Source organism: Anolis carolinensis, chromosome 4, assembly GCF_035594765.1.
Source record: "Anolis carolinensis isolate JA03-04 chromosome 4, rAnoCar3.1.pri, whole genome shotgun sequence".
NCBI classification, from domain to species: domain Eukaryota; kingdom Metazoa; phylum Chordata; class Lepidosauria; order Squamata; family Dactyloidae; genus Anolis; species Anolis carolinensis.
The window spans coordinates 51,263,616-51,287,940 of record NC_085844.1 but is presented as its reverse complement, the minus strand read 5'-3'; the positions used below and the strand labels follow the sequence as shown (position 1 = coordinate 51,287,940).

Here is a 24,325-nt window from a genome sequence, read left to right as displayed (position 1 = left end):
TGGCAGGTCTGACAAATTGCTTCCCAAGGGACAATTGCCCAAACTGTGAAGCCAAGGAATTATTACTGCTCTGCATTTTTTTACAGGCTGTTCCTTGATAACCCAATAATATGCATGCTTTTAATTTTTCTGTGATGCTACATTTCTGATGAGCTGGAAAACTGCTAGATACTTCCCAGTGTTTCCAATGTTTATTTTCTTTACTGACATTTCCCCCTTTTTAAATGTCTTCAAGAAATTATGCAGACTCCTTTTTGCTTTCTACTCCCATAAGCATGCAACCAAATTTTAATACTTTCGATTAAAAACAGAAAATCCACACTGAAATGATGTATTGTTAATTTATTGAAGTAAGCTTTCAGTGTCTTAAGTTAAAGCCTTACTGTTGCAAAATAGTATAATCAAACCATGTGGAATTTATTGCTGTCTGTGTTAATACTGGAATCACTGGCTATATTAACGAAATCTTTTATTTGAGAAATATATCTCCTACATATCAATTATGCAGAAAGCTTGAGCAGTAGTTTTATATGAGAGCAATAGCAGTATTGGATTGAGCCAAGGGGTGGTGGAGTGATAATGGATTCAGATGGTTGAGTGCTTCTTAATATATCAGCCATGTAAAAGAATCTGAACACCTGTAAAATAAAGTCACATCCTTTCTGAAAATTTAAGGATACATTATATCACATTCAATTGACCTGATATGATGTAGGCTTTAGGAACAACCGAGTTAAACATCAATAGGAAATTAACTGACTGGGTCTTATTTTGCTCACTAATGTTTGACATTTTTATGGTATATAAAAATAGATTGTAGACTATGGCAAATATTTTCCTCCTGTAAATAAAGTGCAAAAATAATTAATGTTTCTAATCTAGATTCTTCATAATATACAATAAGTGCTTGAGTTTAGAAATAGATACTTTTTAAGGCTAATAAGAAAAGACCAGAATTCCAAACCCAATAGAATAATACTTGTAATTGTAACAACAACAACAACAACACTTCCTTTTTTGTTGTACTGGCTCTATTGGGCAGCATTTCTTGAAGCCCATAAAATTAATAGTGTATTGTAAAATTGTTTTATTGGCATGTTTCTCTAAATTCTAATTTAGCTTAAGTGGTTAATTCATGCCACCTCCATGGCTATAGACTACTGAAGCAAATATTTACTTTAAAGCTTTCCCTGTCTTACATTTTTTCATTTTGAGTGAAAATACATCCTCTGAAACCAGAGCTTGGCAAAACATAGCCATCTGTATATGTGATTAGACTCTGATTTTCTCCTCTCTTCACATGAAAGAAATGATGTTGTAGGGAGGGTTGCTCTGCTGGCCTCCAATGGCAGGACAGTTAATTACATCCTGAGACTTGATGCCAGGACTCAAAGAGGTATGGGTTGAAGCCTTTCCTGCAACTTACTCAACCTCCACGTTCATCCCACAGATTCTGGGGATCAACGTGGAGGTTGAGTAAGTTGTAGGGAAGATAATGAATGGCGCAATGAGGAGGCCAATGAAGTCGCCTAGTCCACCCTCAAAGAAGAGAAGGAGGGCTGCTGGACCTTTCACTTTTTAGGAGACATCTGTCTTTGCTTCAGAAATTGCACCTCTACCAATTTTCCTGGTGTTGGTGGGACTAGGAGGAAGGGCAATGCCCTCATCTTCTCAATCTCTGCTTTCCTCATCTCTTCAAGGGCACGCTTAAAGGCTGTTCTCATGGAGGAAGTAGAGGGCGGTGTGGATGTGATTGATTGAGCTGACAGGCCGAGGCTATATATGTTGATCGTGCTCTAATGGTGTTGAGCGGTGGGGCAGATTAGACCTCAGTGTTAGTGGTGTTTAGACTTCTTCAAAGCCTATGAGACCTTTGAAGTGGTTGACCCTTTAGAAGGGGACATTGATGATGCTGTAGAGGTTGATGGAGCCAGGAGCTGTTGGTACAGGAGTGCTTTCAGCCTAGATGTCCTGTTCTTGTGGACCTGGGCTGTGATGGCCTAGCAATGATGGCACAAGCTGACTGCATAGCTCTCTTCAAGGCAGAAAGGGCACTTGGAATAGCAATCGGAATCCAGGATCTTCAATGCACACTGGATACAGCACTTTAAGCAAGTCGTCAACATCTTGGAAAGGTGTGCGATTCATGCAAGCGAAGTTCCAGAGAGTGTGGTGGAGGAAAAAACGAACCAAGAAGTGCAGAGCCAGGGTGCCTTTTATGGCCTAAGGAGGAGTGGGTGAGATTGAAAATCTGAGCTTGGGAAGCCTTCCATTAGAGCCTGTGCAGGCATAGTAAACCCATAGGTGTGAATTCACAGAGACCACGAAAAAAAACTAGAAAACAAAGTAAAAAGATTACAATAACATACTAATAAAATGTACATTTAAAATTCATGATTAAAAATTAACTGGGTGCTCCTGCTGGGCCATCTCCAGTTCTCCCTTTTGTCAGCGCACCCGCCCACCCACCTCTGTAAGCTGGCTGGTTATTTTGGAGCTGTGTAGATTTTTCCCTTGTTTTGCCTACTCTACACTTTCAAAGTGGACTGGGAAATTGGCTGGGGTGGTGTCTGAAATAGGGATGGGTGGAAAGAAGGAATATAGTGAGCATGTATGGCACCAATTTGATGAAAGACAGAAATCCAGAAGTGCCCATGTGTGTGATGCAACTGGAGAGATGGGAAAAGAGACCATGTTTGGAGGTGGCCTCTGGGTTTTCACCTTTAATAGAGATTATGTGGCCTTAGGTTAATGACCATTGCGTTAACCTTCCTGAAGTGACCCACCTGGGACCAATCCTAATATAAATGGGTTTCTCCTGGTGCCCAGGTGCTTTTACCCATGGGAAACTAGGGAGGTTTGGGAAGACCAACTGCCTCAGCTGCTCCATGTTGCTCCCCACTTTATTAATCCACCTTGCAGAGAAATTACATGGGTTAAATAAAGTTTCACATATTTGAATTGATATTTTGTGTGTGCTTATTATATTCAGATGTTTGGCTTATTTTAATCATGAAGCCACCCATCCTTATGAAACCACTCATCCTTCAGCTGCCCCCTTGATTTCTCTGTGCATCTAAAGATCACCACTGTAAAATTCATCAAAAAGAGAGTAGAGGAAATTTTATGATCCTGATACCATTGTGCTCTACTGGCTTGGAATTTGTATCCAGAGCAATTTTGTTGGTCAATTTATTTCTTTTGAAGTTCATATTTAATATTTTTAAATTTTATATTATTATTGTTTTTGTTGTTGTTGGTAAAATATTTATACCTTGTCTTATATCAAAGCTTGCAGAGTGGCTTACAAAAATGACACAAATTAAAATAATTAAAGGTTTAATCCTATATAAAGTTAGCATTACTAAGAATCTAATAATAAATTGTTGGGCATGAAAATAGCTTTATAGAAATCCCTACATCTTTTTGTTTAATGATTAATAACTATTATTCAACACTATAAATTCAGTTTACTTGTCCTTTCCACCCTTTTCACATTTTTTGTTTGACTTGCCTCTAATGTAGTACTGGAACTACATTATAAACTAAATTACTCTGCAATTGTATACACTGTGAGTAAACCCATTGGATACAATGAGTCTTTGTGAATAAATGTGCATAATCCACAGTGAGAATAAGTAATGTATGGTTATCATTAATGTAGGCACACTTTTTCAGGATTAGGCCACTTGCATTTATTATGATGACTGTAATGAAAATGCTATTTAAATATGAGGAAATTATTCCCTTTTGTTATTCCCTGCTTTTTATCTTTCCCTCTTTCACATAATTGGAGCTCTATTCTTATGTACTCTTAGTTGACGCAACCTCTGACGCTATCTTCTGCTACCACTGGCTTATTTTCTAGATGGGAAGTGATGGAGTTTTGCGCCTCAGTAGTTCTGCTCTAAATAATGAATTCTTTGCATATGCAGCACAAGGGTGGAAACAACGATTGGCAGAAGGTAATTTTCTACTTGTTATTAGATTTAACCAAATAGAGAATTTTCATTTCTAAAGAACTGTCTTCTTGTGTGATGATCAAGAATATTCACACTGATAATGTCTGTTTTTGTAAGTGAAAATGTAATGTGACAAGACTTTAAAAATTACATATACTACCATAGTTCATTTTCAAATTGATTTGAGCATGCTTACTTAATTATACATGGCACTGGAAGGCCATTTGGTTAACCCTATTTAATATCTGAACAAGCATTTTGATCAGTGTCAACTTTAGAAACCTAGATGCATGTGATTAAATCCCACCAACATATTTTAGAAATACTAGAGCTAATGCTACAAATAAAACTTTTGAGGGTTCTAATCTACTACAGTGCCTCAGTGACACTTGAATAGTAGCTCCACAAGTTGGGAGACCATTGAGAACAGCACCCATAGCTTTCATGAGATTGTTAGAGATACACTGTAATCTTTGGAACTTGGCCAATTTGTGAAATTATGTATCACAATAATCCAAGCCATGTCTGTCCAACCTATTTTCAAATGGAGTTTCTGCGCATAATCTCACCCAAAATGCAACTGCACCCTTACTCCAAACCTTGGGAGCCTTTATTCAATATCCCATTGCTTCTCTTTTTTAGGAGAATTTACTCCTGAAATGCAGTTACGCATCAGACAAGAAATTGAAAAGGAAAAGAAAACTGAACCCTGGAAAGAGAGGTTCTTTGAAAGATTTTATGGAGAAAAGTAAGTATCAAAAGGAAAGCTAAAGAAAAGGGATCATATATGTACTTTAACATATAAAATGTGTCTCTCATATAGAATATTTTTATGGTTTAAGTATTCTTATTCTTCTAAGGGGCAGATAAAGCATAATTAAAAATACAGAGAAAAACTTAAGATCATTAAAACATACATTAAAAGACACAGACCTCAGATTTTAAAAAGACTAAAATCATTAATACCAATATAATGTACGTTTAGTTTCCTAGGTTAAAATTGATGGTGTAGTCAATATAAACTCCCTAGTTAATAAAGGCAGCAGTTCTAGCCCATTAATTTAGAAATGTCTTCCTGGGCCACTGTAGCCTTTTCTCTCCCTTCGCCACTTATTTTTCAGGCCTTTGTCCTGTCTCTCTTACATAAACTGCAACTCTATGGGCAGACACAGTAATTTCTGTATTGCTGGATAAATTGAGAGGGCAGTGTAATTTTAGTTTGTAAACGTGTTAGCAGCAGCAATCCTTTCGTATATATTGGATAAAATTATAGCACCATCTCAGCTCTTCTCTTTAATGCAGCTTTGTTTAAGTTGTGTTTAAAGTTGGGAGTGGGATGCAGTTGAAAATACAGATGGATTGGGAGAACAGAACCATTCATCAACTATTTTTTTCTAGGGGTGTGCGAAATTCCATTGATCCGGCAGCCATGCCACCAGAAATGGACTGGGAATGACCTCTTTGGAGCCTTCCCAGAACAAGAAACAGACCATCTAATCTTTCAGCTAAAAATACCGGAAAGATTAGTTGATTTGGACTTACTTTTCACTGACCATTTGTTTGTTTTGCAAGCACAAGCTGCAATCTCTCCATGTTGAGGGCAATGGGGCTAAGCAGCGAACACAGCCACACTTGCTGCATCACGTTTCTCATCCAATCAGAGGCCTAGTTCTGTCCATTCTCCTCCCCTCTTGTGGAGCATGCTGGTTTAGACATCAAATCTGGAAAACTTCTCTTGTGGTTTGTTTTAAAAAATTATTGATAAAAACTTTTAAAAATTCCTAAAAAACAGTAGATTTGTGAAATGATTTTAAACTTGGCAGGCTTGCATTCATAAATGTGTCCTACAAGTGTGGCCGTTTTCATCCTGATAGTCATAAAAATCATGGAGAAATTATTCCCACAAATGTTCCTAAATGCAGTCAGCTGCATCACATTTCTCAGGCCTGGTTCTATTCATTCTCCTCCTATCTTCTGATGTGCACTGGTTTGGACTTCAAATCCCAGAAACCCCTCCTGTGGGTTTTAAAAAATAAAATGTTACTGGTAAAAACTTTTTTAAATTCCCAAAATTCAGTGTATTTGTGAAATGCTCTGAAATTTGGCAGGCTTGCAGTTGTAAATGTGGCCTACAAATGTGGCAAGTTGCATCCTGATATCCAGAAAAAAATTCAAGAGAGAGTGTGATTCACCCAAGGTGTTTAAATTGGAAAAATATCTTTAAAATCAGTTGATGAATGGATCTTTCTGAAACTTGGCCAGAATTATGCCCTACTTCTGTTCTGTCACTGTGGAGAAATTCCAGAGGATACCTCTTTTGGTCTTTAATGTTATTTTTAAAACCTTTAAAAGTTTCCCAAAAATTCAGTGCTTTAGCTAAGTGATTTGGAACTTGGCACACTTGTAGTCACAAATGTATACTACAAGTGTGGCATGTTTGAGCCTGATAGCCATAAAATGATGGCGAAATTACCCTCCCCCCTACCGAAATGATCCTTAACACAGTCAGCTGCGTCACAGTTCTCAGCCAAGCACAGGCCTAGCTCTGTTCATTCTCCTGCCTTCTTGTGGAGCGCACTAGTTTGGACTTCAAATCCCAGAAACCTCTCTTGTGGATTTTTAAATAAAAATATGTTATTGGTAAATACTTTTAAATTTTCCCAGAAATCAGTGCATTAGCAAAATGATTTGAAACTTGGCAGGCTTTCAGTCATAAATGTGTCCTACAACTTTCATCCTGATAGTCATTAAAATAATAGAGAGAGGAGCTGCTAATGTTCCCCTATTGGCGTCAATGGACCCAATCTTCCCAGAACGGAATTGAACTCCAGATCCTGAATTATGGATCTGAAAAAACCCCTCTCAAATTTCCCAAAACTGAACAGAGGGCATTCGAAAGCGAAACTGAAAATGGTATGGATTTGTGCCATTTTGCACACCCTTTTTACCCATTGCTTTCTTGCCAGCAAAATTCACCTGCTATCAGAACCCAATTTGTGTAGTTGGTGGTAGAAATCAAGTTTTGATTGAAAATTGAAGATGCAAATATTTCCAAACATTTGCCACATTCCTAGAGTAGTGTTGATTGTCTTCTACTGCCCATCCCCATATTTTAAAAGTGATTGGGACACATCAGCATTTACAGAGATTACCTGATAAATCTCATTCATTTCAATGGGTCTGCTGTAGTTGGAATTAACATGGGATTTAGCCTGTGGATCTTCCAATGCGATGTTACATGTATTTTGTGCTACTAACTTTGAAGACAGCCATTCTTGACTTTTCCAAAAGTCCTAATCTACTTAATGCTAGTTGTTTTTCAACATTTTAAAATAGCTGAAACTATTTTTTATTCAACAGACTGGAACAAACGGACTTGTTGGAATTAACATCATCTGAGTTAAATTACTTGTTAGTTATCAACACAGATGCTGTGTAAAATTAAGGAGTTTGTGCCAGTTTTTCAGACAAAATCAACCCATTTTGTCAAGAGCTACCAGCCTATCTTGCTGCAGTTAATAATTGATTGGAAGCTTTTTCCCAAGATAGGAATTCCCATTTTTTTAGAAAAACAATTTTCAGTTTGGGATTCTGAAATACCATGCTGCCTTTAAATTGTTGTATTGTTGCTAGGTATTAATTAAACTTTTAACTATGGGCATCTCTTACAGTTGTTGTTGAAAAGGTAATTAATTTTATGCTTGGTTTTAAAAAGCAGTGTTTTTGTGCATGTAGAGCAAAATAAATTCTTTAATGTGATAGTCTCCTAATGCAGCATTTGAAAATCCATGATGACATGCAGGTTTTTTTCCCCTGTAATTGCCAAAATGATTTATCTTGGTTCTCCTGCTCTACATACTCACATGGAGATTTTACTTTTGAAGCATATAATGAAGTTGATTTTCTTTCTAAAATACAGGATATTTAAAGTGTGATGACTGGGTAATTTAACTTTCTGATTTATGACTAGGCTTGGAATGTCAATAGATGAGTCCATGAAGCTTACATCTGTCCAGAACAATAATGCAGACGAAGAGAGTTCACTATGTGAGTCTTCAGATTTGCCTGGACCTTCAGGAGAATCAACGTTTGATGATCATGAAGAGAAAACCAACCAGCTACCACTTTTGGCAGAGAGAGATTTCTGTCAATCACTTTGCAATATGGAACATATTTCATCCAAGGATCTAATAGCTGAAGCTGAAGACATTTTAATACCAGAAGAATCTGTTATTCAAGAAGAGATTGCTGAGGAGGTAGAAACAAGTATCTGTGAATGTCAAGAGGAGAACCATAAAACAGAAGAAGAGAGTTCTGAACAGCTAATTAGCCCCAATGATACACATGAAGAAACAGAAATTATACCACTCACAGGGAACTCTGAATCCTGTGTTGTGATGAACAATGTAGTGAGTACAGTGTCTCATGTTGAAATTAAGGTAGAAGAGAAAGTGGACTATTCCCAGGAAGAAATGGCAGTCATGAATGATCAGCTGGAAAGTAGCTTATCTCCTTCACAGTCTGCTTCATCTACAAACTCTCTAAGTAACATGGAAGAAAAAGATCTTAATTCCTCAAAAGAGCTAAGTCTTCATGGAAAATATTCCCCTGTCCTGAATGGCTCCTTATTCACTGGTGGGAGTGTTGCTGTACACATGGAGCTGCAAAGTGACCCCGATGAACAGTCATCAGAAAATGCATGCATTTCTGAAACTTCCTTTTCCTCTGAAAGCCCAGAGGAGCCATCTGTCAGTATTGCATCTCCTGGAGGTGACACACAGTCTACTTCAGACGAACCTTGCACTCCGGTATCTTTGGAAACAGCCTGTTCATCTGACATATCTTGCACTGAAAATCCTGAAGTTGATAGTCAACAAAAACCTATTGATGATCATCTGAACACATCTCTAATGTCTGAAGTATCTCCAATGCCCGCCTCACCTGTAACCTCAGAAGCATCTCTGATGTCAAATTTGCCTTTAACTTCAGAGGCATCACCTGTTTCTAATTTACCTTTACCATCAGAAACCTCACCAATGTCTGACTTGCCCTTAACATCTGAAACCTCTTCAGTCTCTTCTGTTCTTTTAACTTCTGAAACATCTCATTCAAATAGTTTGTTGTTACCTTCAGAAGCATCTCCACTTTCTGATTCCCCATTGAGTGAAAGATTTATTCAGCAAAGAAAATCACCATGTTCATCTGAAGAATCCATGTCTTCAGTGAAAGAAGAAACATTTTCCATTTCAAATGCTCCGCAAGAAGAAAATCTTGAGTCACAACAGAAGCAGCCCCACAGTGCATCAGAAACAATGAAAACCGACATACCTGAAGCTTCAACATTGGAAGAATCCCAATCTAGAAACTTCACAAATCAAGCATGTAGGTTGCACACTGAAACAGAAAAAACTTTTATTTCTTCTATTGAGGAACGATCTCCCCCAGAAGTAATAAAAATTAGAAACCATGGTGTCCAGCACAGAACTGAAAAGAAAGGTGCAATCCCTCAGCTGGAAGCATCTGTTCTAACTGAAGCTGGAGGATGCAAAAATCCTGAATCTCTTCCATCTAAATCTCATGATAAGCTATATACCTCATCATCATCAGAAAAGTTCTCAGAAGTAGGTCGAAGTAAGTCTCACAAACTTCAAGGAAGTTCACAGAGTCGATTTGAAGGTTCCCATTCTTCAAAGTCATCTGAAGCTACAAAATCACCAGAGGCAAGAGGTGAAAACAGGGACCTGGAGATTCCAAAGAGGAAGACTGCTGAGCACTATGGATTTGGCATTTGCAAAGAGAAGCGAGCAAGAATTGAAGATGACCAGTCTCATCGTAATACCTCAACAAGTTCATCTGAAAGAGAGCCACCACCTAGAGAAGAGCCAAGGGTTCCACCTCTTAAGGTAAACAGATGGCTGAGGGGCAGGGAGAACAGTAAAACAAACCCTACATTGTCCACTATCTGGAATATATTGAATTTGGAGTTCATTTAAGAGAAAAACTCAACTTAATTAATGTGTTGTTACATGGGTTTCCACTTACAACTACAACTTTTATCTGCCAGTAAGTAACTGGTAGGCATGGGCGAATTCCTCAGAATCATCGTAAATTGGAATAAAATTGGATCTATTCTGATTTTCGAACAGGATTCCGACGCGCATTAGCGTATCGGAATTAACCCTCAATTCCAAAGCGTTGAAGCCCATTCATTTAATGGGCTTGTAATTTAGATCGGATATATGAGAAAGTGTTTTTGAAGCAACCAAACTTGTTTGCAGGAAGGAGCAGCCTATCCTGGGATTGCCTCCCTGCCCAATTGGAGTGGACGTTCATGTAAGGGGAGGGGTTTGGACATCTTCCTTTAAAAGCATCTGCTGCATGCCACGAGGCCCGTTCTGGCTTGGAAGTTGGAGCGAGGAGGGTGGTTGGTCTTTTGCTGCCTGTGCCTGCCTGCCTGGCCTGTTGTTGTTTGGTGCAGGGGGACCTAGAGGCACTGGCAGCCATTGAAAAAAAGCTGTCGACTCTTTAGAGAGAAGGAATTTTGAGGGTGGGGTGGGAAAGGGATTGTTGTTTTTTGTTTCAAAAATCTAAAATAAAGGAGTAAAAGAAGAAGCATTTATTTTTTTAGACAAAAATTGGGGTTGGAAGTTTGGGGAGGGGAAAGGGGTTATTTTAAAAATCTGACGCATTTTCTTCTAAAATCAAGAAGCAAGAAGAAGCATCTGTTTTTTGAGACAAAAGTGGGGGGTTGTAAGTATGGGGAGGGGAAAAGGGATGTTTTAAAAATCTGACGCCTTTGTCCTGGTCAAAGCACTGCGTGTCCCATCATTTCCAAAAACCCTCTCTGCTATACTCCCTTAGTCTGGGGAGCCCAGCGACGTTACATAGCTGAATCCTTCTCTGAGTTCAAGCCCTCTCTGCCTGTTGAGTGAGTTTGTTTGTTTTGGTCAAGCCTCCTCAAAGCACTGCATGTCCCATAATTTCCAAACCCCCTCTCTGCTGGTGGTGTACTGCCCTCCTTTCATCTGGGGAGAGGCAGCAACGTTACATAGCTGAATCCTCTGGGTTCAAGGCCCTTTCTTTGTTTGTTTGGCCTCCTCAAAGCAGTGTGTGTCCCATCATTCCCAAAAACCTTCTCTGGTGTACTATGATTTCTGTTCCTGGTTGATAAATGTCATTTCCTAATTGGTTCTGTCACAAAAACATGGCAAAACTTTATTATACTGTCAAAACTTTGTCTTTGCACAAGGGACATCATGCTATCACATTATGGTTTGCTGAGTGTCCACCAATTTAGCAGAGTTTCAGCCACAAAAACAAAGTTTCTGAAGTAGAACAATGACTTTCAAAGTAAAGACAACCCAATGATACAGGAAATAACACTTTCAAACAGGAACAGATTTCTGTAATTATTAAAAATGTTTTTTATATAAACTATGAAAATTTGCCAAAAATTAGAGGATAAGGGAAACATTCTGAAATTTGGTGAGCTAACAGTGGTAAATGTGTTCTACCACTGTAGCAAGTTTCGTCAGGATAGCTCAAAAATGAGGGTGGGAGAGTCCCCTAAATTCCCCCCCCCCCGTGCTGTTTTTCGCTATTGCACATGCACATCCGCCATTAACAAATTAAGTTTCTGAAAATTTCAAACTTTTTGCCTTCAAAATTCCAAAATGACTTTAGAAATGAAGCGCCACTCTCTCTCTTTCGAAGAGAGTTTAGAACCATTTTTTTCTGGATTGTACATACCTAGTAACTGGCATCTGACAACAATCCATTTTCATCTCTACAAAGGTGCTGTTTTCATTGCCAGCTGCTAGTTAAAAGATTTCCATATAAAGTCATATGAAAAATTGACACACTAGTATCCTAATTGCCATACTACCAGGATAAAATACTCCGTGTATATATGTGTGTGTATATATACATATAATTAGAAAACTATTCTAAAGATTACACTATGTAACACGATGTTTGTTCCTGGGTGATCAATGTCATTTTCTAATTAGTTCTATCATAAAAACTTGGGAAAAGTTTATTAAAGTGCAAAAATGTTGTTTTTACGAGATATTCTGCAGCACATTTTGTTATGAATATTTCATCAAGTCTCAACCAATTCAACATAGTTTTGGCAGCCCCAAAACCAAGGTTTCTGTAGTTTAACAACTACAGTAGAGTCTCACTTATCCAAGCTAAACGGGCTGGCAGAAGCTTGGATAAGTGAATATCTTGGATAATAAGGAGGGATTAAGGAAAAGCCTAATAAACATCAAATTAGATTATGATTTTACAAATTAAGCACCAAAACATCATGTTGTACAACAAATTTTTACAGAAAAAGTAGTTCAATTCACAGTAATGCTATGTAGTAATTACTGTATTTATGAATTTAGCACAAAAATATTATATATATATATATATATATATATATATATATATATATATATATACACATACATACCCCGCCCCATCTCCCCGAAGGGACTCGGGGCGGCTTTCATGGGGCCTAGCCCAATAAAACAGTCAATATCAATAACACGACTATAAAACAATTATACCAGTAAAACATCAACAGCAATAAAACAATCGTTAAAATCAGCAAGAAGCATACAAAAAACATACAATATTAAAACAGGAGACTAATTCATAAAATCCAGAACAGAATATGCCGGTAGAAATGGACAATAAAGTGCAAAATAGCATTGGCAACATCTCAGAAAAGGGGGCTAGTATAAAATGGGCAGATGGATCACAATGTATTGAAAACATTGATTACAAAAATGGCTTGGATAATCCAGAAGCTCGGATAAGTGAGACTCTACTGTACTTTCAAAGTAAGTACCACACAATTAAACAGGAAATAACACTTTGAAACCAGGAACAAAAAAGTTTTAAAATTTTGTTACATAGTGTTATTGACAGAGCTTTCTGAATATTGGCTTTTCCATTACATATAGTAATCCGTTCAGAGGAAAAACTCAAGTAGATCGTACTACATCCATGCTAGAACATAAACTGTGTATAAGATTCATGTCATCAGTTTCTGTTACATTGATTTAGAATAGGGGGGGGGGGGGTTGTTTTGTTTTTTAAAAGCCTTAACCTAAGAGAATAAATGACCATGATGGAAGAAGTTATGTTTACAGTTTAAAAAGCTTCAGATAGATTGTTAGGGTACATGGATGGGTCATTGGAGAGAAGGGGATATTCCTCTCCCACCTGCATTTATGGAAGCAAAGCATTGGATTGTGCCCAGAGGTACATGTATAGAGTATTACAGGGTGTCTTTGTAACCAACAGCTGGTTTTCTCCTTTAGTGACAGAGTTCATTCATGGCAGGAATTAATTAGTAAATTATACATACATTTTGATGATTTTCTTTTGCCCTGCTATGGATTGTTCTATGAGCTATAAAGTGAGTTATTACATGTTAGAATTCTTGAATTTAATTTATTTGTTTCCCTTTCAGATACAACTTTCAAAAATTGGCCCACCTTTTATCATCAAGAGCCAGCCCGTTTCCAAACCAGAACCTAGATCTTCTCCAAGTACCTCAGTCAGCAGTGGGAGAAACACTGGAGCAAGAACACTGGCAGATATCAAAGCAAGAGCCCAGCAAGCTCGAGCTCAAAGGGAAGCAGCAGCTGCAGCTGCGGTTGCTGCGGCCGCAAGCATTGTCTCTGGGGGCTTAGGGAGCCCCTGTGAAGGTGGAAAGACCAGGACATTGGCACATATCAAGGAGCAGACAAAGGCCAAATTGTTTGCAAAGCACCAAGCACGAGCACACTTGCTCCAGAATAATAAAGAAACCAAGACTCAACATGTCCCCAAGGAAGTTCCATCAGTGACAGAGATCTCTGCTTCTTCTGAAACAAAGATTGAAGTTTCAACTGGTGTAATTATAGTCAATCCTAACTGTAGGTCTCCTAGCAACAAGTCTGCTCACCTTCGGGAAGCCCCTGCTTTATTGCAGCAGTCACTTCATGCCACTACTTTACCAGAAACTAGTACTGACGTCTCTGTTCACAATTCTGATGAAAATATACCTGTGTCTCAGTTATGTGAGAAAATGCTTTCATCTACCTCTACAGAAAGTAACAGTGTGTCAGTGCTATATAATAAAAATTCAGTCCCTGTGTCTGTGTGTAGCACTGCTATGTCAGGAGCAATTAAGGAACTTCCTTTTGTCAGTTCTGTTGATAAGTCCTCTGTCTTAATGTCTATCGAAAGTACAGACACAAAGGCTTGCAGTATAACCATGCTGAAATCCATTCAGGGAGCTGACACTCCATGTATAGCTCTACTGCCAAAATGTGTTGAAAACGCCACTGCTCCAGCCACAGTAGATAGTACAATCTTGACAAATTCCTTAGATGAGAAAAGATTGCCCGTGCCAAACAGCAATGCAAACAATACCATCTCCAGCCAGTATACCACCGTGCCAACTTCAACTATTGCGAGTAATTTGCCAAATCATTTGGTTGGTAGCTCTGTTTTGATTCCTCCAGTGGGATCTGCAAATAGATATTCTTCTGATAAGATAGCCATAACTGGGTCCAGTGACACAAGTTCTGTATCAAATGCCACCACTGTTAAGGCAGTTTCCCATTGCAGTGAAGCACATCATGTGGCCAATCCTGTTGGCAGGACTTCCATTTCAGTATTTGTGGGTAATATGATGACAATAGGTTCTTATGAGAATCCCACCAAAATGGATTCGGATGGTATGGAGAGAAATTCTCAAATGCGAACTCATTTAGATATGTCTGGGAAATCCTCAGTAGGTTATTCACGGACACCTATGAATAGATCTATACCTTGTAAAGTCATTGTTGACCACACAACAACAACAATAAATTCAAATTTGTCACTGAGTATTTCAAGTGAAAACTCTGAAAACAGCACAGATATGCAGACCAGGCACATCAGGACAGAAACTGCCTTACAAAATGTAGCATGTCCTCAAGTGTCTGTAATAAGTAGGCCAGAGATGCTTACTCATGAAAATCTAGAGCATGGCCCTTGCTTCAGTACTGGTAAAACAAAGCAAGATGGCAAACATCTGCAAGCAGTATGCACCAGTCTTCGAGAAGTGCCTCTTCTGCCTCAGAACAAAAGACTTGAGGATGTTTCTTCTGGCCAAGGTTTTTCAGAACAATTGCGAGGACCTTTGGCTTTCAAAAGTGAAGTAGTGAGTGTTTGTGCCAACCCTTATAATCCTAGTGGCAGAATCCGCTGGAATAAGGATGAAGCAATGAACACTGACCAGTCTTTGTTAGGTCATCTTAACCCAAGTAAGCATAAGGAATATACTGAGCAAAACTGTTTAAAAAATGTCAAAACAGAGCCTTCAACTTTCATGCACCTGAATGAGATGCATTCGAGGAACATTGTGACAAGCATTGCCATGCCCGTTAAGTCAGAAGTTAGTGAATCTGACAAATGCTTTAGGATGGATACTGAAAATTTCCCAAGACCTGAAATGCCCCTCCAGTCTTCAGAAATAGCCACAAGTGCACATGCAGTGCAAAATTCAAAGAAATCTGTTACAGGGTCCATGGAAAACTCTTTGTCATTGACAACAGAAACATTCAAAAGAGTTACAAATGTTGGAAACTCAAGCTGCCGTTTGTCATCAGTGGAAGCCAACAATCCTTTAGTGACACAGCTCTTGCAAGGCAATTTGCCATTGGAAAAAGTGTTGCCACAGCCCAGGTTAGGAGCCAAGCTAGAAATTAACAGGCTTCCCTTGCCTTTGCAGACTCCCTCAGTATGTAAATCAGCAACATCTGAGAGAAATATGGTTGAAAATCCTTCCAACTCTCCAAACCCAGATGGCAGAGGATTTATGGCAGGCAACTTAGCCCCACTACAAATCAGAAAACGTGAGAGCCATCCCAAAAAGAGAGTGGCCAGAACAACAGGGGATGTGAAATGTGAGCCTGGGAAGTCATCCATGGACACAGACATGAAGGTGGGCCCTTGCATCATCACTTCCAGCATGAACCAACATGGTCATGGTCAGTTGTTTAAGCAAGAGTGGCCAAACAAGCATAGCATTCAGAGCAGGATTGCACACAGCCCAGAAATCAAGCAGCAAAAGAGGCCCTTGCCTGCGTGCAGTTTCCAACAGAACTTATTCAGTGTGGACAAAAATGGCAGTTTCCACATAGAAGCCAGTACCTCACATAGACAGCACTTCTACCAAATGCCAATGGCTGGCCGAGGCCCAGCTCTGATGCAAGCCAACTTGAAGGCCCCACTGGGCTGCAACAATTTTACTTTCAGTAGGCACCTGGAGCAGAAGGCGTTAGGAGAGATCAACATGTCGACAGCTCCTCACCAGCCAAGACTGGCGAGTGTTTTTTCTCCTAATATTCAGATGAAGGAAGGTGATGACATTCCTAGTGCCTCACAGACACTGCACAATAAGCCCTTAGTACACCCGCCTCTCCCTTTACCACCACCACCTCCACCCCCACCCCCACCACTCCCTCCTCTCCAAAATGCAGAAGCTCCATCTGATCACAAACAACCGGCAGTTACTATGGAAACCACTAAAAGACTTAGTTGGCCTCAGCCGGCAAGCGTCTGTAGCAATATAAAATCGGAACCTGTTTCTTTTGAGGAAGGTTTAAGCAGCAGCTGTGAGCTAGGCATGAAACAAGCTTCTTACGATCAGAACGAAGTGAAAGAACAGTTGAAAGCCTTTGCGCTGAAAAATGCCGACTTCCCATCCTATTTACTTTCTGAGCCCCAGAAGCCTTTTGCCCAATTAACTGCTCAGAAAATACAGACTCAGCAACCGCCGCAGCCGCCGCCACAGCAGCAGCTCTGTGGAAATTACCCTACGATACACTTTGGTAGCACAAGCTTCAAAAGGGCAGCATCTGCCATTGAAAAATCCATTGGAATCTTAGGAAGTAGTTCAAATACCGCCTCAAGCCTATCTATTCAGAACACTCAGATTCCGGTTCAGAAATTTGCTGACAGCAGCAGTGCGGATGAGCTGGAACTGAAATGCTCTTGCCGGCTGAAAGCCATGATTGTGTGCAAAGGCTGTGGTGCCTTCTGCCACGATGACTGCATAGGCCCTTCCAAATTGTGTGTAGCCTGTTTAGTTGTGCGGTAGAATCTGAACCAGAGTTGCGGTATCCCTGCTCAGCCATGGACAGCAAAGGGAAGGTGGGATAACTGGAATGTGCAAGGGTGTTTGGTATCCGGGTACAAAATATCAGGAGGGGAAGCCTGGTTTAGAATTTACATATTTCTGCTTGCATGGCTCTCCTTGGTAGGAACAACCCCTTCAAATCATGTGCCCACAAAAAAAAGTTAAACAAGGTTTCTTACTGTGCAAAAGCCAGCCAAACTGTATTTCCATGCCTGTTTATGTGCCCACAGTGCAAAAACATGATTTTTACCATTTATAAACATCACATATCTTCCTGGGAAAATAATTACAAGTTTTTTACCAAATTTCTGTGCTGGATAGAAGGCAGAGGAAGCCTATCCAGGGGGGAAAGATAATGGGAATAAATTGGATTCTTTTAGCAATAGCAGATTATAATGGGTATTGCATTCCTTAAACCACATTGGCCATCTATGATTGATTTATAGGCAGCAAGAAGGAACAAGACATTTTTGGCAACCTGATATTGATATGTTTGATCCCTTTATAAAGAAGTTATATGGAAGAAGAATTAATTAAGGCAGATTATCAAAGATTACCTGTGATTGGAATTTGCATGATTTTAGAAGTTGGGGCAGGGGAATAACTAGAGCTATAATAATCTATTACTCATTTTTCTTCCCCAAACTTCACTTATATTATTTCCCAAAGGGAGAAGATCAACATTATAGATGTATATGGACTAGCATGTTTGGATCAGTGATATCATTTCAAATAGCCTGAAGCTTAACTCTTTTTGTCTAATTCTGGCAATGTAGATCCCCAATAGCAAAAAAAGTGATTTACAGTCTTTTTAAAATACGTTTACAAGTTGGTATATTTAAATTATCAATTTTGCTTGTTATCTTGTGTGTGTGTGTGTGTGTGTGTGTGTGTGTGTGTAGCGAGTTCACGCTGCCAGTATTGCATAAGCTGGTTAGAGCAATGAGAAGACTTTAAAGGGATACTTTAGTATTGGTTTATGTTGACATAATAGCTACCAGTCCTTTAGAGGAAAGCTGTAGCATTTGCTAAGTTCTTTTCGCCAATAAGTAAAATATTAAAAAGGGGAAAAAATGTGGAGCCTGACAAAAGGAGAGACTTGATTATCTAAAAAGAAATGACTCTCCCTGCCCACGTTGCTAAGGAGTACATAAAATATAGAGTGGAAGTTACTTGTATGCTGTCATGTGAATTTAACCACAATAATGAAGTAAACATTTGAGAAATACATCATTCCTACCCACACAATAGAGCCTGACTCACCTAGTGCCTGGCAACCCATGCAAAAAATTGGCAAATCCTTTTCCCTTCTCATGAAAGATTTATAATAGCAAGGTGCTGCAGTAAAATTTCCCAATACTGATATTTTATCATTTGGAATAAACAGCCCCGTATTTTTTATTCCAAAGTATTAATGTAATGAGGGCAATAAATATAAAATAAACATAAAATTAAAATATACACTGATGTACTGTATGCTCTTTATTATCTTTTGTTACTAAAGAATCCACAAAGACTTCCAGGCATTTAGAGAGTTTCTCTTGTTTGTAAATTATATTTATGTTCATGTGAGACCATACTTAATGTGAAATCTGCCATCCTCACTCTCAATCCCCTCCACACATTTTAATGGATTGGCATAGACAGAGTACATTTCTTTAGCCAAAAAGCTAACAGGATTTTTGTTTTGTTTTCATAGCAAACAGATGGCTTTGATAAACTACAATATAAGAAGACTAGATGGTCATGATTGTCTTACCAAAACTGATGATCGTACCATGGAATATTTTCCATCTAATGCACTCTTTTGTAGAAGATTGAAAACACTAAATTTTCAGCACTTTCAGATGTGTTTTGAAGAGATGGTTTTTCAAAATACGTATTTGAAAAAGCATGCTTTTAATGTTCAAAATGGCAGCACAGAGCCATTGATAAACACGCATATGCATACATATTTAAATAAATTAAAGAGAATTTTACATAGAATCTTGGTATGATGATTAAATAAAGTGGATGAAATCTCAATTTCAGTTTATGCCTGAAAACATTGGTTTATATCAGGGTATTTTTTTCTTTAACCAAAATGACCACAGGAAACAGAATTTAATTAGAAAAATGCTTTCTACTTATCCCTAAGTGTTATCTTAGTAGTTTCAAAAGTTCATCAGAAAAGTGTGGATATGATCCAGTGAAAGTGAAGCACTTAAAGCTTCAATCATATAAATTCTAACTTGAGAGTAAGCCCCATCAAACTCACAGTAAATGTACTTATGTATAAGTCTAAAATGTTTAGTTGCAAAAAATAAAAAATCTAGGTTGACTTATCCACATGTAAGTACCATACATTAACTCTTATTAAAAATGGAGCCATCCCATTCTCTGACTAGAGAGAGAAAGGCAGGAGTTTAATCCATCTCAGGAGAAACTAAAATAAGCCCCAATCCGCTCTCCTCTCTCTGTGTGGCACTGCATCTGGCCTTTTTGAAAACCTGAGTGGGAATATGGTGGCAATGGCCAAGGATGGCTGGCTCCATCAGGCAGCATTGATGTTTTCCCCTTTTTGTGAAATGACATGGGTCAGTTTATGCAAGAGTATATATTAGTGGTTCTCAACCTGTGGGTCGCGGCCCAGCAGTGAGCTACGAGAATGAAAATCTGGTTCACGAACCTCCTTCCTCTTTATTTATTTATATTGTTTATTTTATTTCTGCTCCTTTCCGCAGAGCTGACCATTGCACTGGATAGACCACATCAGCTCTAGATTATTAAATATGTTTTTATGGGTGAGCAGATGGCTACTACTAGATGGCAAATGTTCTATATCAGAAACTAGAGCTGATGTGGTCTATCCAATGCAGTTTTCTGAATTGGCACCCCAAGTAACCAAACCGCATCTAAAGTCAACCAAAAACTGATTCGTCACCCTTTTGGTACTAATGTTGGCGAATGGTCCCTGGTCAAAGTGGTCCCTGGACAAAGTGGGCCCTGGTCAAAAAAAGGTTGGGAACCACTGGTATATCTGGTACTTCCCAATAAACACATCCAGGATAAAACTTTGTGGTCTTAAACAGAATTTGAGCTGCCTTGTTTTTTCCAGAGTACATCCTTTTTCATCCATGTTGTGGCTAAAGAAATATTATAGAGAGGCTTTGTAGTACATCTGTTAAGGTTGGAAAAAGACCATGTTGATGTCTTATTTACCAGTAAAAGTGGTAGTCGGGTACCACTTTTGCCTTAGTCTTGTGCTCTCACAGCCCCTCCAACCAAACTCATGCCCCTCAGCTGTTACATGTAGTTTAGAAGCAGTTTCTTTTTCCATGCTTAACTAATACAGCTCTTCACAGTTTTGCCATTTTCTCAGGCTTTGTGCTTGGACTTAAATCTGAGTATAGGAAAGAGATGAGCAGCAGCCAAAGGGCATACTTCTTAATTTAACCCCTTTTTGAATAAAAATCAGACACACTACACACACACTTCTGCTTTCTGCATTTTTGCAGCTAAACAAATTTTAAACACACAAATAAGGTTTGGCTCTTAGGATATGTCAACCAGAAATATGTATAATAATGAGGAAGTCATTTCTACCGTGATATGTGTGCGTTTGTGTGTGCGTATGTGAGGATAGGATGGTGACATTTGAATTACTCAGAATTTATAAACAGGATCATTGGACATATGGTTAGGGTTGTCCCAGTTTACCCCTATATTTTCAACTGCTGCCTTTTGACGTTCCACCTGTAATTAATTTGGTTTACTATTTAGAAATACCTGATGGTGGCAGTAGTGGCTTGTAATAATTGTTCCTTGTCTAGAAGAAAATAAGTCATCTGTTAACTTTGTGTTCTCCTTGTCTTTTTATCCACATTTTTGTCCAAATTTCCATACCATGCCACTGGATTCACACATGCTCAGTTCATGTGATGTAAAACCATGGAAGAGAAACCAGGGATGGGTGGGCAAAGAATGCAACGTGACAGTTGATAACTCAGCAGAGGAGTGATTATAGTTGGGAATGTTGCACCAGCACTTTTTGTCATATGTCTTTTTACATTGTCCCACAATTTATCTTCTCAATATATTTCTCCTCCTCTCAAAATTATGGGCTCTTCGGAGCAGAGACCACATGTATCTGTCCACACATAAAAAATAAGTACAAAGACCTCAAGCTGTCTCCCTGGAATTTTGAGGTGATATGAAACAAAGGTCAAAATAAGGGACATTATTTGATAATTGCTCAAATACGAAATGTCTATGAGAAACCGTTTCTTTTTAATAACAGATGAGAGATTCTCCATGCTGTCAGCATCCCTCTCCTCCAAAATGACTTTCTCAAGTTCTGTGAAAGCTGTCTTCTAAACCTCTGTACGTTTTCAGATTGATTTACTGTTTCTACTATTTGCTGCTATTTTTCATCTTAAAATACTTATGTGGTCCCAATTAATCAGAAATCATCTAGTAAAGATGTTGATGAAAGATTTGGCAACTAGATGATATCAATTCGCTCCCAACTTGAATAAGCATAAGCGATAAAGAATTCATCTGGGCAACTAGATCGGTGCTACTTAGTTCTGCTGTGTTGGTGGTTTTGTCGCCTATAGACTTTCATGCTAATCGGAGCCTAGTTATGTATAGAAAGAATTTCAGAAGGAAAAAGTGTTCACACAATATGTCCCCCAGTTCAATGTGGGGTCATGTTTGCTATGGGCATACCAGTATTTCTTGCAACAAATATGTATGTATGTGAACAATATGTTATAAGAGTATTTTTGTAGGTATATCTTGGAACATCTGTTTGGCTCTAAAATAATGGTTCCCAACCTTTGGGCCTCCAGGTGTTTTGGACTTCAACTTCCAGAAATCCCAGCCATCTTACCAGCTGTTAGCATTTCTGGAAGTTGAAGTCCAAAACACCTGGAGGCCCAAAGGTTGGGAACCACTGTTCTAAAGCATGGGTGTATGGGTATATATCACTGTCATTCACACTTTACAATGTAGTTGCATTGAGTAAAACCACTTGCATACCTTGACCAACTCAATTACTGTATGAACTGAAAAGCCCAGTAAGTGGAGTACTGATTAGGGATAATCTAAAATAAGAGATGGTATAATGTGCAAATTGTATGAGGCCCCTTTTCAGTGAGATGCAAAAATGACTTGATGTAGAAGTATTCCTTACATATCCCCAGCCAGCTATGAGGAACAAAATGTATAATTTTTCCCCAGTTTCCCCAACATTGTTTCCAGCACTTTTAAAAGTGAGATTAAAAGTCTCTGTTGTGTTCTTCCATATTCTTTTTTTTTTAAAATTACCCATATATCTCTAAGGTCTATACATAATGTCTGGGCACTTGCTACATTCATTTTGTGTTCCTGCCAATAGTTTTCTGATCTCAAAGTCTATATTCCCTTTATTGAAATAAGATAAAGGATTTGAGGAAACGGACATTCCTAATTTTGTATTCCATTTATCCTCTGTGGTTTAGTGCATGAAATTAATTAATCGGTGAAATTAATTAATCGGGGCTAGGGAGAAGGAGAAAAGGTTGAGCCATAAGCAAAAATGTATTTCCTCTGTACTATAGATTACCTTTTAAAGTGATATGTGTTGTCAGGGTGAATTACTGGATTCTATTTTCAGGACCATGGGATTTTCTTGCTCAGTTTCTTCTAAACTGGTGCATATTGGTGCTTTATAATGCAGTTTCTAAAGTGAAATGACCTTATGCTGCAGCCCTTACAAACACGCACACTATTTCAGAGAAATTGTTATAGTCTCTGGTTTTGCATAGTATGGTGAAGGCCCAGGATCAACATTCATGACAAAAGCTCAGAATTGCCACCTAGCAGGATCATCTTAGCTTACCTATATGAGGCCATGAATTAAGACACTGAGTGACTTTCTGTGTCTGACAGAAGCAGTTCTGTTCAATGCTGGGAGAAAGAAAATTACATTTTCAGTGGATTATCATGGACCTGTGTAGCTAAATGCTTCTGAATCTAAATGGGGGGAATCCTGTTGTCTTCAGTCATCATACTTTGTTGTTGTAAAACCAACAAAAATAGTATTTTTTGTCTAATTTAAAGGAGCTGCTGCTTTTATAGCACATATTTCGCTTTGTACTATATTTGATAGTTAAAAGATAATTTAGCCTGTAGAATACTTTGTTGTATTTGTACTGTTCATGAATGTTACAAGAAAAGTGCTTTACTTTGTTGCCATAATTCTCTTGTACTGCTGTAAAATTATTATTATAATTATTATTATTTCTGCTTTACAAATACCTAAATCAATTGACATTTTTGGTACTAGGTTTTGTATATTTTTTTTATTTGTCAGTATTTTGAATGTTTACATTTCTTTGACACTAGCCACTCAATGCCTTTTTAGGGTAGTATTTCTCCTGCCCAGGATAAGAGCAATGCAAAATCAACCCATATCTGACTCACATGAGGAATATACATGTATGTGGGTTAGGATATCTCTCCCATGCATGGATATTTTACATCCACATATAGGGAAACACATGCCTCCTCTCAGTCCTCTACCAAAGAATAAAAATATATTCCCATAGGACAAGTTCTTCACATTCTCGGAAGGGGAGGAGTTGATTTCAACGGCATTGCTACGGTTTACTGTTATGCTTGCTTTATTACCTGACTAAATGTGACTGAGTGAAAAGAAGCATTTGAAACTTTTACGTTCCTTTTAAGAGACAGTGTTTGGTTTAGAAATCAGGGATCATGCTTTTCATCAATGGTGCTGTTTGTCTTTATTTTTTTTGGGAAAAAAGGAAAAATTGCATACAAAAGTTACTGAACACAAGATTATAAAGGAAAGGAAAATATTTGTTCTGTCTACATGTTTGCTCCCTGTCCTTCCACATCCCCCAAAAATAACAATTTGGGCTTCAATATTAAAATATTCTAAAGAAAATGAGAACAAAAATAAATGTTGGTTTGGTTTTTTTTCTCCCCTGTCTAACATGCTATATGGGAAATAATTTTTCAGTTTTCTGAAAGGGTTGGGGAAGTGTTGTCGAAGGCTTTCATGGCCAGAATCACAGGGTTGTTGTATGTCTTTCGGGCTGTGTGGCCATGTTCCAGAAGCATTCTCTCCTGACGTTTCGCCCACATCTATGGCAGGCATCCTCAGAGGTTGTGAGGTATGGTTGGGGAAGTGTTTCCTAAGTCC

General features: G+C 38.5%; 1 protein-coding gene across 8 annotated transcripts in view; it reads left to right on the top strand.

The window, feature by feature from the left end:
- The window catches only part of asxl3 (ASXL transcriptional regulator 3), a 153,386-nt gene extending 129,290 nt beyond the window's left edge, over positions 1-24,096 (top strand). For all 8 annotated transcript variants that reach the window (XM_062980398.1, XM_062980396.1, XM_062980397.1 and 5 more), the window contains 4 exons: positions 3,869-3,965; positions 4,605-4,710; positions 7,933-9,865; positions 13,432-24,096. In XM_062980398.1, the coding sequence (XP_062836468.1) occupies positions 3,869-3,965; positions 4,605-4,710; positions 7,933-9,865; positions 13,432-17,094 (5,799 nt within the window). In that variant the 3' untranslated portion in view covers positions 17,095-24,096. The remainder of the gene's footprint in view (positions 1-3,868; positions 3,966-4,604; positions 4,711-7,932; positions 9,866-13,431) is intronic.
- Positions 24,097-24,325: the final 229 nt, after the last annotated feature.